The 15,258-nt window shown below is 36.5% G+C and overlaps 1 protein-coding gene across 1 annotated transcript; it reads left to right on the top strand.

Moving 5' to 3' along the window:
- The first annotated feature begins 4,565 nt into the window (after window positions 1-4,565).
- sona (SON DNA and RNA binding protein a) lies at window positions 4,566-14,636 on the top strand. The gene is made up of 8 exons (XM_084421014.1): window positions 4,566-4,802; window positions 7,646-7,777; window positions 8,075-8,267; window positions 8,365-8,423; window positions 8,571-11,036; window positions 11,158-11,594; window positions 12,592-12,675; window positions 12,771-14,636. The coding sequence occupies exons 2-8, from the start codon at window positions 7,750-7,752 to the stop codon at window positions 12,771-12,773; spliced, it is 3,270 nt and encodes a 1,089-aa protein (XP_084277140.1). The 5' UTR covers window positions 4,566-4,802; window positions 7,646-7,749; the 3' UTR covers window positions 12,774-14,636.
- The last annotated feature ends 622 nt before the right edge of the window (window positions 14,637-15,258 follow it).

The following is a 15,258-nucleotide window of genomic DNA, read 5'->3' as shown; positions in this document are numbered from 1 at the left end:
ATTACATTCATTTAACTTTCCTTGAAATGTGAAAAACGTTCCCTTTTCCACAGTCCTGCTGAGAGGCATCTGAAAATAGAGGCAGGATGTTATGCAGTGATGACTGATCATGAAAGTGAGTATGACTCTTTGAGCGTAGACTCATGTGGAATGATGTGAGCATGTAATTCAAACTTTAATTGCCTACCCAGTGTATCTGTTCCCTCAGGCAACAAGGTGTTGTGTCTTCAGAACAGAGCACCCAGAGCCATTATTTCTCCTCTCTCCTCTCCCACAGTACATTATTAGTGTTGGCATGTTAATATGGGGTCGTTTAAAATCGCCCTTTAACACGCCAATAAGTGGCACTACAAATATGAACGTTCTGCAAATGAATAGTGAAACTGCAGTGTCAGATATCTCTATTTAAAGAGTCTAACTGACATAAATTACTTCTCAGGTATGAAGGGATTTAGACCAACCATTGAAGTGTTACAGAACATCAAATGAAAGGAGAAGTAAACTAATTTGCCAATCGAAAGCCAAAATTGTCTTTAAATACAACTGCCATTTTAGGCTGTACTCAAATGTCTGACAGGTTATTCATTCCAAAAGGTTACAGTTTGAGAATTACTGCAAAACTGGACAGACTGACAGTTCCCTGCAGTATACTTGGATTAAACCCCTGTGTGGGGCATGTGTAATAAACGGTGTGTTTCTAATATCTAAATGACTCCATGTTGTGTTGAAGCCCTAAAAGCAAGTCATTAATGTGCTATTGAGCAGAAAAAAAAAAACAAAACAGAAACAGTCTAAATGGAATCTGATTTAGCTCTTGGGAGCTTTTATAATGTGCATGTTGTAAAAGCAACTTAGTGAAATAAGATGGCTTCTCCTGAAATTACATTAGTTAATGTTTCCAGGAAATAGTAATTCATTCAAAACTCATTCAGAGGCCTGATTGGTCAAATCTGATTGGTTGATTGGAATGTTGTTCCAGGATCAACAAATATGTTCATTCATGTTGAATACATGATGGTATCCATCTTAAAAATGCTGAGTTGATGGATTACAAAGATCAAGAGTTTGTTAGCATACACAAAATCTTAGTGACGTCATGTAACACTAAACATCTGCGATATATTGATCCTCACTGACACCTGAAGTACTCGTCTCTTCTCAGCAAAATCTCTGTTGCATTGGGTATTGAGAAACTTTTACTGTGCAGATCTTTTCCCAAAGGTTTCAAGGGGGGTTTCCAATTTTTCACCTCTGAGACTTTTATAACACTTGCATGGGCTTATCGGAAAAACTCAAACTGTTACCTAGGCAACTGCTGCAATGAGATAAGTTAACAACCTCATGCAGCGACCTTAGCCATTCAGTGAAACCCAGTTCAACATCACAACCCATCTTGCACTTTAAACAATGTTCCTTGCTTCTCATTGCTAAAATAATTCAAATGAAATGCTTAATGCTATGTTCTAATTAGTTGTGTCAAGTGAGCTCATAATTGTTAGCGGTCTTTCTTGTTTTAATTCAGAGGAAGAACAAATATTGCAGCACGATGCAAGTGCTCCCTCAATTGATTTAAAATGATACTGCATGTCCTTGGGCAACAAATTGGGCTTTGTTTTCTACAGTATATAATTCATGTACATACATCACGTTCATTACATCAGCAATACCCCAAAAGGTTATCTGTGACCCACCATTAAATGACAGACTTTTTTTCCCCCTAATATATCTGTACAGTATTTCCATTACATTTAATTGATAGAAAAATCATATTATCTATATTTATATTTTAAATTGAGAATGCCTTTTAAATTTTAATTAAATAAATGAAACTATGCATAGCTTCATTTTGAATGTAAGGAAATATAATTAATATGAAATGGCATTTAAATATATCAATGTAACTTATTTTTACCTTGAAAGCTATTTATTAAGATAAACTTGAAAGTTAGCTTCACAAAGCCTTATTTAAATGTTTTGAATAAAGTTTTAAACTTTGAGATAGATAGATAGATAGATAGATAGATAGATAGATAGATAGATAGATAGATAGATAGATAGATAGATAGATAGATAGATAGATAGATAGATAGATAGATAGATAGATAGATAGATAGATAGATAGATAGATAGATAGTTGTTGTGCTGTGCTGTTGTTGAGTAAGGGATCTCATTTAAACTGGCCTGCATACCTCGTGAGACCCAAAATGCCTGGCTTCTGACAAGACAACGATCTTTTGCTAAACAGAAACAGTCCAATTCTATTTAGAATTTGGAGATGAGATGTGCATCAAATGTCATATTATTTCAGCATCCGAGAGAAGAGCTTCCCCCACCATTATGGGGCCCTGGAGTCATGAAGGCGTATCTACACCTGATTTAATGTTTCTGTAGTTCTCTCATGGTCTTACACTGCCCTCTGCAGGAAACTGCACTGTACACAACAACCTTTTACCATTTGAAAGTGTTTCCTCAACTAAATCACATTTTCATGTTCAGACAGAAAAATTATGAATTCCTTTATCAAAGAGCACCCGAGGGCAAAAAAACATCAAACACCCAGGAAATGTTTGATGTTCTTGCCTCTGCTGCTGTTTTCTTATTAAAGTCTCAATATAATATCATTGACTTTTATAAATCAAATAAACATTTATTGGATTTGTGCATAATGCACAAATATGCAGAAAATTGGCAACACAAATTATAAATGCATTTCCTGCCTAAATGCAGCTATATATATATATATATATATATATATTTTTTTTTTAGGGGATACCAGTTCTGACACTTCCTCCTAATATATGAGTAGTAGTGTACTTTTATAGCATGTATGGGGGCCAGGTTTTAATACTGATGAATTTCATTATAGGCCATATTTTATTTAAATGAATAAATTAACCAAACAAAATCTATCTATCTATTTTGGTAGATCGCCTTTTTTCCCGTTTGTTGCCATTGGCTTTTGGCTTGCTTAGTTGGGGACATTTAATTTAATATTCAACAATATTATTGATCTGCCTGCATTGACACCATGAACTGAACTGAGCTGGGGCCTATATACCATGAAGCCGGTTTAGGTGGCTAGCCAGGTATGTTTCAGTTTAGTTTGTGCCAACCCTGCAGTTTTTAAGCACCATGAAAGTGGTTTGGCTTTTAGCAGTGTTCATTACCATAGTAACTCACGCTCCATGGCTAACCTGGTCCGGGGCAGGTTATGTTCCAGGTAAGAGGTTGCAAACCGAACTTGGACCAATCAGCTGTGAGCAAAGTGACACATGTCTGATGCGATAAAGTCACTCCACTTGTTTCAAATTAGAGGTCACTACGTAGCAAATTATTTTTAAAGACAAAATCGACTGGCTTTTAGTAATGCTTATTTAGAATAATAAATTTGTATGATTTAGATATTATTTATGTAATTATTATACCCTTAATCGATCACACATGTACAATTTTAGTTCACCAATTAGTATTACGCAGAGTTTAAATGAATAAATAGGTAAAGGTAATATAAATACACTTTAGAATCAATAGATGATGCTATAAAATTACTACATGTGAGCTTAAATGTTCAATTCTCTCTATACCTTTATCAACTGTATAAACTAACTTCACAACTTTTACTTGCACTGATATACAGTAGCAAGACTTTTTCTTTTAGTTGTCCTCTTTCATAGACAGCTATTTTCTTATTGCTGAGTAAATTTGTTTACATTCTTAATATTGTAATACTTTAATTTAATAAGTGAATTGTGCTGCTTCTCTCTCGAAAATGAATTTCAATTAGTTTTTAATGAGTTTCACTCTTTCTCAGCATGTGATTGGCTGTTTGCTACTGATGTCACGCCTAAACTCAGGATCAAAGCCTGAGTTGACAGAGAAAGTTGATGATCAGCATCATGGTACCAACAAAGCCTGGTTGGATTGGTTTGGTCAACTCGAAACTAATCCATCATGGTTCAGGCCCCTGGACGATGACGTCGCGGTTTTCTCCAGAGTGGCTATATAAATAAACTAAATTAATAACTTTTTTACAACAAAAATGAAACATCACTGAACTTAAGCTGGGCTGTGACGCTATTTTCTTCTGGAAACAAACTTTGTTGCATTATTTTCCTGTCATCACTATAAAGGTGCTTTGAAACAATCTGTATTGTAAAAAGCACTAGGCCTATATAAATAAATGTGACTTGACTATCTATCTACAGGTGAAACTCGAAAAATGTGAATATCGTGCAAAAGTTCATTTATTTCAGTAATTCAACATGAAAGGTGAAACTAATATATTATATAGACACATTATATGCAAAGTGAGATATTTCAAGCCTTTATTTGTTAAATTAGATTTTGAATTTGGGGTTTTCATAAGCTGTAAGCCATATAATCATCAAAATTATAACAAATAAAGGCTTGAAATGTCTCACTTTGCATGTAATGAGTGAGTCTATATAATATATTAGTTTCACATTTTAAGTTGGATTACTGAAATAAATGAACTTTTGCACGATATACAAATTTTTCGAGTTTCACCTCCATCTATCTATCTATCTATGGTAAAGTTACCAGATCTGGTCAAAATCTGTAGGAAAGCTGGTGTGAATGTGAGTTCAGTAAGATGACACTAGATGCCGCTCTGTGCCTGTAGATTAAGCAACAGACAAGCGAAGAAGTCTTGGGGTTCCTGCTGTTTCATGCGTTTCTGGGATACTGGCGGACTGACTGTGCTGTAAATGTCATGGCGACCAACAGCGAGCAACTTTCTCGTGGTTTCGTAACTGAAACCTATCAAGAAGTCAACAACATAGGTGAGTATTAGTGGGTGAAATATTTCTCAAAAATAATGTCTGCTTTAAGAATATGACGAAAATCACTGAGCTGTTATACAGACGCGCGTGGTTTGTTTGTTGTAAAGCTTGTTGCGAGTGTGATGCTAAGCTAATACAAGCTAACGAGCCTTTGTCCGCGTGTTCCGCGAAACGCTCAACCAACAGCATTTTTCGACGCGTAACTACTTTCTGCGCACACGTAATGTAATATCCAACCAAACAGATGAATTATACAGTACCTGTAAATGAGCAGCCTACGCAGTTTGCAGAACACGCATGTTGGGTTACCCTTTGTAGGATACGCGTGCCGAGTTAGCCGCGCGGGTGACGAGTCTCCATTCTGAGTCTCTTCTGAATGAAACGACGCGAAAACAATCACGTAAGAAATACTATAGGCGTATACATTTAACAGTAAGCATGTTTATCTTGTGTCCATTTTAAAACGTACTTACAACTGTGTCTTTTAATCATGAAGTGAATAATATCAAAACAACCAATCATCATGTCTCGTGCACCGTACTAGTCGGCGTGCTTATCTGCGTCTCTTTTAATAGCACTATTTTAACGTAGTAAAATTTACTATTTGAATAATTACTGAGTAACTGTTTGTAAAAACACCACCGACTGCGGTATCTATATTATGGGAATACCAAACTATATTAGACTATACTGGGAATTCTCTATTCTAAATTGCTACTAGTTACTACTGTCGGTTGTATGTTTACATCCCGTTAACAAAACATATATAATATATCTGTGTGTGTGTGTGTGTGTGTGTGTGTGTATGTGTATGTATATATATATATGATCCAGATCTGTATATCGTACTTATATACTGTATACCGCTACTAATGCCTTTATTGTCGCTATTCTAGAATAGTATGAATATTGTATGTCCTGCATCGATTCGGTTTTCCATGTATTAGAACCTATTTATATCTATATCTTATATAGTTAAACGTTCATAAAACTGTCATCTCTTCATGAGGTGAATAATATTAAAACAATATATGTAATATAATCAACAAATATATATGCCTAATTCATTCAGTCTCTTCACTAAGCTAGTAATTCTCAAACCAATGGGACCAGATTGTTTATACCCGTTGCAGAATATGCCATTCCAGGATGACACAAGTTTTTAAATGCTACGAGAAGATCCACCAACATGTTCTTTCTGTCAAAACTCTTTATCATTGGAGTATCCACAATATCCACAAAACCTGGCATGGCGTTAAAAAACAAACAAACACTAAGCTAGTCAGCATGCTTAACTCTAGCACTCATTTAATGTAGTAAAATGCAATATTTGTATATTTGCAAATCTAAAATTAAGGATAAGGCACTTTACACATTTACATTAGATCCATTTAATTTATTGTGATTTTTACAGTAGTATATTGGGGCCAAACTATGGTTACGATGGTAAGATTTTGTTATGGGTCGTAATTGAGTGTGGTAACATAATCCACTTAAATTAGCCACAAAAGCCATAGTTTGTAATACAATTAAAATTGGATACTTTCATGGGCAATATACTTCTAGCCACAAGTCAAACAGATATATTACAGATAAAAAAAAAAATAATAATTATTCCCCTTGTGATTTTACAGTAACATAACTATAGGCCTAGTATTTATGTTAGTTTGGGTGAAACTGTGGTTAAATAAAATGGTGGTACCATGGTAAATTTGTGTAAAGCTTGGAGGTAATTTGTTTGAAAGACAATGCTAGTGATAAGTTGACCTTCAGTTGAAAGATGCATTTAATTCACTATTATCATAGTTACTATCCTAGTCACATCCATTATGCTGTTTCAGTACCCTCCTGCAACATCATAAATTATATAAAGAATTAGACCTGATTCACTGCATGGTTCAAAAGCCGTCTTTTTTTAAATTGTGATTCAAAAAGTGATTTACCAGGCTTATGTTATTATGCAACAGCCCTGCTTATTGAGTGCAAAGAAGCTCTATGTATTCAGCCTAGTGGGTCCAATAAATACTTTCAGTCTTTATATTAGTCACATATGTTTTTTTTTCTAAGGTTTTTGGCCCAGCCGTTCAAATTTGTACTTGTACTTCCAATATTTTCTCTGGATGCATTTTTAAAAAATCAGTATATTTATGACGCTATAACTTTATTAACACTTATAAGTGTTAACACTTATAAATAATGGCACATGGTGATTTGATTAATTTTCAAACTGATGCCTCCCAAGACTATAATAAATCTTTTTTGCTGTGGTGACAATCTCATCACACTCCTTTGGTGACATAAGCAAAATTCACAACAATGTATCACAGTAAACAAATAGTTGTATAAAACATGTTTATGATCAGTCATGTTTTTTTCTTGAGCCATGCATTTTTGTTTTTTATTTGTTTTTTTATTTATATATTTGTTAAAGTTGTGCAGGCTTCTCAGCTGCATCAAATCCCTGTTACCTTAATAAAGCAATATTTAATGACAATGTATGCGTATAGGTTACATTAGACTGAACAGTAAGCTATGAGTAAGGTTAAAGAGAGAGTTCACCCAAAAATGAAAAATCTGTCATTTACTCACCCTCAAGTTGTTCTAAACCTGTACGAATTTCTTTCTTCTGCTGAACGCAAAAATATATATTTTGAAGAATATGGGTAACCAAACAGTTGATGGTAGCCATTAACTTCCATAATATTTTTCCCCCATACCCATTAACTGTACATTCTTCAAAACATCTTTTGTGGTCAGCAGAAGAAAGAAATGCAAACAGGTTTGGAACAATTTAAGGATGAACTATCCCTTAAAGTTGGTTATGTATTTGTTTTTCCTTTCAGAGTGAAAACTGAGGGTCAACACGTTTTGTCCTGATTTACGGAGCAAAGACAACAGAAATTGTTACCGAAATTGAGATTGGGAATCAGTTAAACCAGTTTTTGAAATGGAGAGTGCAGTGAACACTGGTCCTGGTATGTTATTAAGTTTTAGCCCTTTATAGAGTCGCAGTGTTAAAACGTGGAAACTGAAAGTTGATCATGGCGAAATGGTTGTTAGTAAAAGATTGTGAGAGCTTTCCATGTCTTCATATATTCAAACATTTTCAGTAGTACCATATGTGATTTATCTGACGAAGAGAGATGGTAAAGTCTGAATTGTCATATAACTTTTAAATATAACTTTCTTAACTTTTAGAATATTATATAACTTATTTCATACTGTAGTTATGTTCAGATAAATATGTTTGTAAACATTGTCTTACCACACAGATGATGAGCCATCTGAGACTGCTGTTCCATATGAAGCCATTAATGTTAAGGATGGGAGTGAGACCCCCAAAAAGAAAAACAAGAAACATAAGAAACACAAAAGTAAGAAGAAACGTAAGAAGCGTAAGGGTGAAAAAGACAGTAGCTCTGAATCTGGAGTAGAGTCAGATGGAGATTCCCGAACAAGAACAAGGTGAGATTTTGTTTGGTTGCTTGGCAACATTGTGTGTTTTTTCCCCCTTGATACTTTGTTTCTTTTATATTAAATTAAGTATTTTCTTTTGTTACAGTGTTAAAAAAGATGGCTTATCTAACCCTGAGACTGATGCTACAAAAAACTGTACAGAAGGTATATGCATATGTTCTCGTCAATACAATGAGTAACAGACAATCTGGCAAATTATTACATATGTATGCTCAAATTTAAACCAATGTACTGTGAATTCAGTGAGACTTTAAATCTGAAGAGTAAAATTACAATTATATGTCCTTACAGACCTCAGTGATGTGGAAGCTGATGCCAAGGTTAAAAAGCAAAAACACCGTGTTGGGAAAAAGAAGAAAAAAAGAAGGCGGAAAGAGGAGGAAAAGCAAGAGAAAAAGTCCTCCTCTCGCTCAAGATCGGGGAGTAGCTCAGCATCAGGATCAGAATCGGAATTGGACTCCAAACAATCACAAAAAATGCAGGTGGAGTCTTTAAAATTGGACAAGAAGGCACCTATTACTGCAGCTAAAGTCCCAAGTGACAAATTTAAAGATGGCACACTCCAACTGGAAGATAAAAAGAGAGATATGACTTCTGATCACAGTGAAGAAGAAAGTTTCAAACTAGGAGGGAAAAAAAAGATGTCTCCTGAGCCTGCAAATGCACTAATTCCAGAGAGGGACATAACAGTGCAAGCTGTTGGCGAACATGAAAGTTTTGGTAAAGCTCAAGAACTTCCTGATATCATCCCTAAGCAAGAGAATGTGCACAAAGAGCAAGCTGTGCAGAAGGACATCTTAAAGGAAGCAAATGGGAATCAGAAAGAAAAGAAAAAAAAGTCCCTCTCCAGGTCAAGGTCACGATCGCTTTCAGACACTAAAGGGAAGAAATGCAAACATAGTCGCTCCAGAACCCCAAAGAAGTCAACGGGTAAATCAGGGCGTCATAATGACAGATCATCTTCCAGGGACAGGTCTGTGTCTGCCTCTGGTGGGAAGGATCGAACAAAACGAAGAAGCTCAAGGTCTCCATCAGGACGGTCCCCATCTAAAGTGACAAAGAAAGCTGGGCGCAGGTCAAGGTCGCTCTCTGGAAGAAGAGGGTATCGCTCTGTTTCCAGGTCTCGCACAAAGACCAGAAGATCTAGGACCAGGTCCCCACGGCGTGGTCATCGCTCAAGATCTAGGTCAACTGGAAGAACAAGACATTCACGCTCAAGATCAAAACAATCTGTTTCTCGACGGAAGAATCGGCGCTCAAGATCACGGTCCAGATCTCTACGGAGAGGAAGACACTCAAGGTCTCGCTCTCGTAAGAGGACACCTGTTTCTCGGATGAGGCGGTCCAGGTCTAGATCTGTCAGAAAAGCAAGGCGAGCACGCTCAAGATCTGTTGTGATCCTTAAACGATCTAGATCCCAATTGAGAAGAAACAGAAGATCCAGATCAAGATCCATTCGTAAAAGATCAGGTTCAAGAAGCCCAAAACGTCGAACTAAGTCTCGGTCCCCTCAACGCTCCAGGTCCTCTGTGTCACGTTCTCCTGCAGTCCCTCAAAGGAGGTCAAAATCTAGGAGCCCTCATAGCACAAAGTCAGAATCAGTATCTCCTCAGCGACGTAAAAGATCAAAGTCACGGTCATCCTCACATAATTCAAAGTCTGAATCCCCCAAATTAAGAATGGATAAAAAGCAAAAAGGTAAACGGTCAAGGTCAGTTTCACAGCGAAACACATCAAGATCTAGATCCATTTCCAGGGAGCGACAAACATCAGATAGAAGTATGTCCCCTACTAAGAGTGCACACTCTAAATCTCCCACTAAAGAAGATGAGTCCTTAAAGGATCAGAGTTTAAAAGAAATCTCAGAGACTAGACTTGAAGTTTTGGATGCTGTGGAGGAAAAATTAGAAGTAAAAGGGACAATAGGTGGATGGAAACCAGTGACTACTGAATGTACATCTGTGCAAAAGCCATCAAATGAAGACGTAACATCATCAGAATGTGACACACAATGTAAAATAATAGTGGAGCCCGAAAATCCCTCTGAATGTGAAGGAAGACCAAACCGATCTAGATCATTGTCCTCAGAGCCGGTTCCTCAACATGGCACTGCAGGATCAGATGAAGATGATCGATCAGAGAGCTCACGATCACCTTCACCAAATACAGTGAAAGAATCTAAGTCCTCCAACAGAACGTCACCTGTTCAAAGAAAGCGCTCAAGATCAGCTTCTTCCACCAAGAAGAGGCGGTCCAAGTCAAAATCTGTCAGCAGCAAGAGGAGGTCAAGGTCTCCTGCAAGAAAACACAAGTCCAGGTCTCCCTCACATAGTCGTAAAAAAAGGACAAAGTCTCGGTCGCCTGTTCGGAAAAGGAGATCACGATCAAGATCAGCCAATAGAAGGGCAAAATCAAGGTCTAAATCTCACACAAGGACAAAGCGCTCGAAATCAAAATCCCCCAAGCGGAAACGGTCAAAATCTAGATCACCAGCTCGAAAAAGGAGGTCCAAGTCACGTTCCCCTGCTAGAAAGAGAAGATCTCGTTCACGGTCAAGGGCCCGTCAGTCACGATCCAGAAGGTCACGATCTGTGTCACGCCGGAGGAGACCAGCATTTAGAGGGCGATCTTTTGACAGACGAGATCGATGGAAACGTGAACCAAGCCATTCCCCAATTTTGATTCTCCGTAAGAGGAGGTCCAACTCAAGATCTCGGCGCAGTTCTAGCAAGACGCCACCGCGTCTCACTGACCTAGGTAAATATGCTTTTTGCTTGGCTCCCCCTTCTTGTTAGCATGAATGAAATATATTAACTTCAAATTAATAGCAAGAAATGTCTGTCTACATCACAATAACTTTAATTACCTCTCCCTTCAGATAAAGATCAACTGTTGGAGATTGCGAAGGCTAATGCTGCTGCAATGTGTGCTAAAGCTGGAATGCCCATACCTGAAAGTCTCAAGCCGAAGGCAATTCTACAGTTACCCCTGCCAACCCCAGCTCCAACCCCCTTGTCTTTGCCTCTGCCACTGCCCATGCCCAATTTACCTATGAATCTGCCCATGGGTATACCAGGTATGCCTGCAATGCCAAACATGACGATGAACGCTGCCGTGGCAAGTATGACTGCGGCAACCATGACCGCTGCTCTGTCAAACATGGGTGCCCTGGCCTCTATGCCCCCGATGCCTCCCCTTCCTACCATTACCAACAAGCCCCCTCCAGCACCCACACCTAATCTGGCAAGTATTGAGGAGGTGAAGAGGAAAGTGGCTCAACAAGCAAACAGCATTAGCATCAAGGAGTTCACAGAGGTGAGATTTGTTTTTGTTGCTCAGTGAATCAGATTATGTATGCATGTATTTTGGGGTCAGTAAGATTTTATTTGTATTTTTTAGTTTAATTAATACTTTTATTCAGCAGGAGTCCATTTAATTACTGTGACCGGGTGGGTGGAGTAGTTCGTTTCACTTAGTTCACGACACTAAGAGAAGACTGCCTTTTAAATTCGTTCACTGATCTTTTATATATATATATATATATATATATATATATATATATATATATATATATATATATATATATATATATATATATATATATATGTTTTTCTTTTGAACTTTCAATTCAGCAAAGAATCCTGAAAAAAAAAAAAAGTGATTACTTATATTTTCAAATAATAATCATTTTTATTTGTAATAATATTGTGCAATATTACTGCTTTTACTATATTTTCGATCAAATAAATGCAGCCATGGTAAGCATAAAAGCCTGTGCACTCCGGGATGATTATCGCACACGCTTTTGACTAAACTGCTGTTTTATCTTTTGACTAAACAAAGGGCACCAGTGCAAGTATGCACACCGACGTGCAAAGGCGTAAAAGCTTCTTTTTTTTAAAAAAAACCACCTCGGGTTAGTTTTTTTGGTTTGCCGCACAGCATTAATAACTGGCCGACCAATGAGATTAGTGCTTTTGTTCACGTGCCTGGAGCTGCTGAAATTATAGTATATTGCCAGTGAAAATAGCTTGTGTATGAACACAAAGACGCGCCGATAAGCACGCGCTATAATCATCCTGGTGTGCACGGGCCTTAAGTCTTCTATTAAATTTTTTTTTTTTAAATCGTACTGACTCCAGATTTTTTAATGTTATTGTATTAGTGCAAACAAATCGATTAATCAACTCTTAACATAAACATTTGTATATATATATATATATATATATATATATATATATGAATTAATCAATTTGACAGCACTATATGATATATAACCAAGTACAAATTTTTTCCAAATCATCTTTTTTAGAAATGTAAACAGATTGCAGAGAGCAAGGAGGAGATGCGTATTGCACGACCACATGTTTCAGATGATGAAGATGATGAGACACGGGTAAATGTTCTGTCATTTTGAACTGATTTAAACGTTTTCTATCTTGGTTGCTTGTATTTACCTCTTGTTTGTGTTTTATTTTAACTATTTTGCAGTAACCCGCTGTCCTCCTTCATCTTGTATACAATCCTGATGATAGACACCTGTGGCCCGTATTTAGGATGAAGGATGAACTCTGCCATAGGCTTGTTTCTGTCATGTAAATGAAACTGCGTTTATTCGCAGGAGTTTGAGCATTTGGACACTTGAAGCTATGTTCATTTCAGTGGTTTATTTCGACCGTTATCTTTAAATTGTCAGTTGTTGGAACAACTGCAAGCTACAGGAACCTTTTTTTTACCATAGGCTACCAGATTAGGCCATTCAATATGTCTACCTGCCCAGACTGACAGTGAAACATTTCGCTTTCAGACTTTTTACCTTCACTACATATGGTGCCTCTTGATACCATAAAGAAGGACCTCTGGTAGATTAAACTCAGATTTATAGGTGTACCTGTGAGGGGGGGGGGGGGGAAGTGAGTGAGTGAGTGGGGGGGGGAGAAAGAGAAGAGAAAAAAAAACTGATTTTGGGGTGCAGCTCAGATCACAGATCAGGTGTGTTCAGGTCTGTTGGTCCACGCTTAACATGTTAAGAGACGTGATCATTTTATGAGTATTTTTTCCCTGTGTTTTAAAATTCATTGTTAATCACTTGTTTAAATACATTAATGGTAAAGATAATTTGTTTTTGTTCCTTAACACTTTTGTGAACTTTTAAAGCAAATTAAATGTTGAGGTTCAGAGCTGTGGCTATACTTGAGTGCTATATTAATGGATGATATTTGCATTGTAAGGGTCCTGACCACAAACTCTCTTTTAGTTTCATCGGTTAAACCTTGCTGTGCTGATTTCTGGTGACTGATTGTGGTCTGGCTTTATCTAAAATAATTATCACAGAGAATGACACTCATTGATGAGATTGAGTTTTTTTTTCTCATTTTTATTCTATATCATACAGTGCATCCTTGTAAACAACAGTTCATGATGCAGTTGTGTGGTATACAATGCTGTTTTATCTTTGTGATTGAAATATTTGACCCAGCAGAAGCTGCAGGGTGGGATGCTGAATTTTCAGTAGTGAGAACATCACCCATCACCATTCTAGATGGGGGTGATGAAAATGCATATGATTTAAATAAGATTATTGTTTAGACACATGTACTTTAAGATGTACTGTATACTGTGTAGGTGTGTTTTGTCAGTGTTTTTTTTTTTTTTTATATATAAACACCTCTCCTCTACACTGTTTTTTTGCTATAGTGGAGATCACTTTCCCAATTTATCTAAGAAGAAATGTGATGATGGCACTGCTCCTACTAATACACACAGGAAATGTTTAACTCTTAAGGTAGACACAAAAAGGTTAACATTGTTCAACATAAAGGGATGAGCCACACTATGTTAGCTTTAGATTTGGCACTGTATTGTTGTCCACAGAAACACAAACTTCTGTCCAGAGCTTCTGGCACCTTGGATAGATGATATAGTGATTATGAATTAAGTTTAAAATTCATTAATATTAGCTAACAGATTTCAATCTGGAAATGTGGAAAATGTTTCATTTTGCCATTGTTTACTCAAAGGGATAATTAACCCCCAAAAATAAAATCTGTCATTCACTCACCCTCATGTCTTTAAAAACATCTATGACTTCTGCAAAATATTTTGAAGATTTGGAATGACAATGAGGGTGAGTAAATGAGGATAATTCTTAAATTTATGAAATGAGTATGGCCATGTTGAAGTCTCCTTGAGGTTAGTCTGGAAAAGTTCTGCATCTAGGTACAAGCCCACATTCCTTACAACATCCTCAGTTTTGACAAAACTTTTTTTTTTTTTATACATGTTTTTCATCACATTGTGAAACATAATGACTGTATATAATGCAACATCAAATATTAAAGGAAACAATCTAATTGACTTTGAAAATGTGTTAATTTTGTTTTCATTTCATATGTGACCCTTCATCATAATAATAATAATAAAGTAAGAATTGTCTTTATGGCAGAAATCGTAAGAATAGTGTTCAGTTTTCTCTAGAATTTTTTTCAGTGACTTGGTGCATGATAGACTTTTTTTACAATGTAAACATATTACTAAACTAATCAGTATTAAAGTAATCATTTATATTAGTAAAGTTGAAGGCAAGTTGAGGCCTCTAACCCCTCATTTTGGGAAAATAGTCACTTAAAAAATAATTTACATGGCTATATATCTTGCCATTTTGTTATGTATTTGGTTTAATCTGGGTTTGTTTTGACATCTGCAGTGTCAAAAAAAGGCCTGGTTTCACAGACGAGATAGATTAAGCCAGGATTAGTTCAATTAGGGCATTTGAGCTTTTATAAATGTGCCTTAGAAAAAACATCAGTGTGCGTCTTGAGACAAAACAATGGTACTGGCATTTTAAAATATGTCAGTGCAAGTTGCTTTCATTTAAAACAGCTCAAACATGCATTTTAGTCTGGGACTAGGCTGAAGCCTTTTCTGTGGAACAATAGAGTATAATTTAAATGCACATGTGTAACGTTTACAAACATGT

Source organism: Rutilus rutilus, assembly GCF_951802725.1.
Source record: "Rutilus rutilus genome assembly, chromosome: 10".
In the NCBI taxonomy this organism is placed as follows: Eukaryota; Metazoa; Chordata; class Actinopteri; order Cypriniformes; family Leuciscidae; genus Rutilus; species Rutilus rutilus.
Note: the sequence above shows the minus strand (reverse complement) of the source record. Positions and strands in the feature narration are given on the sequence as shown.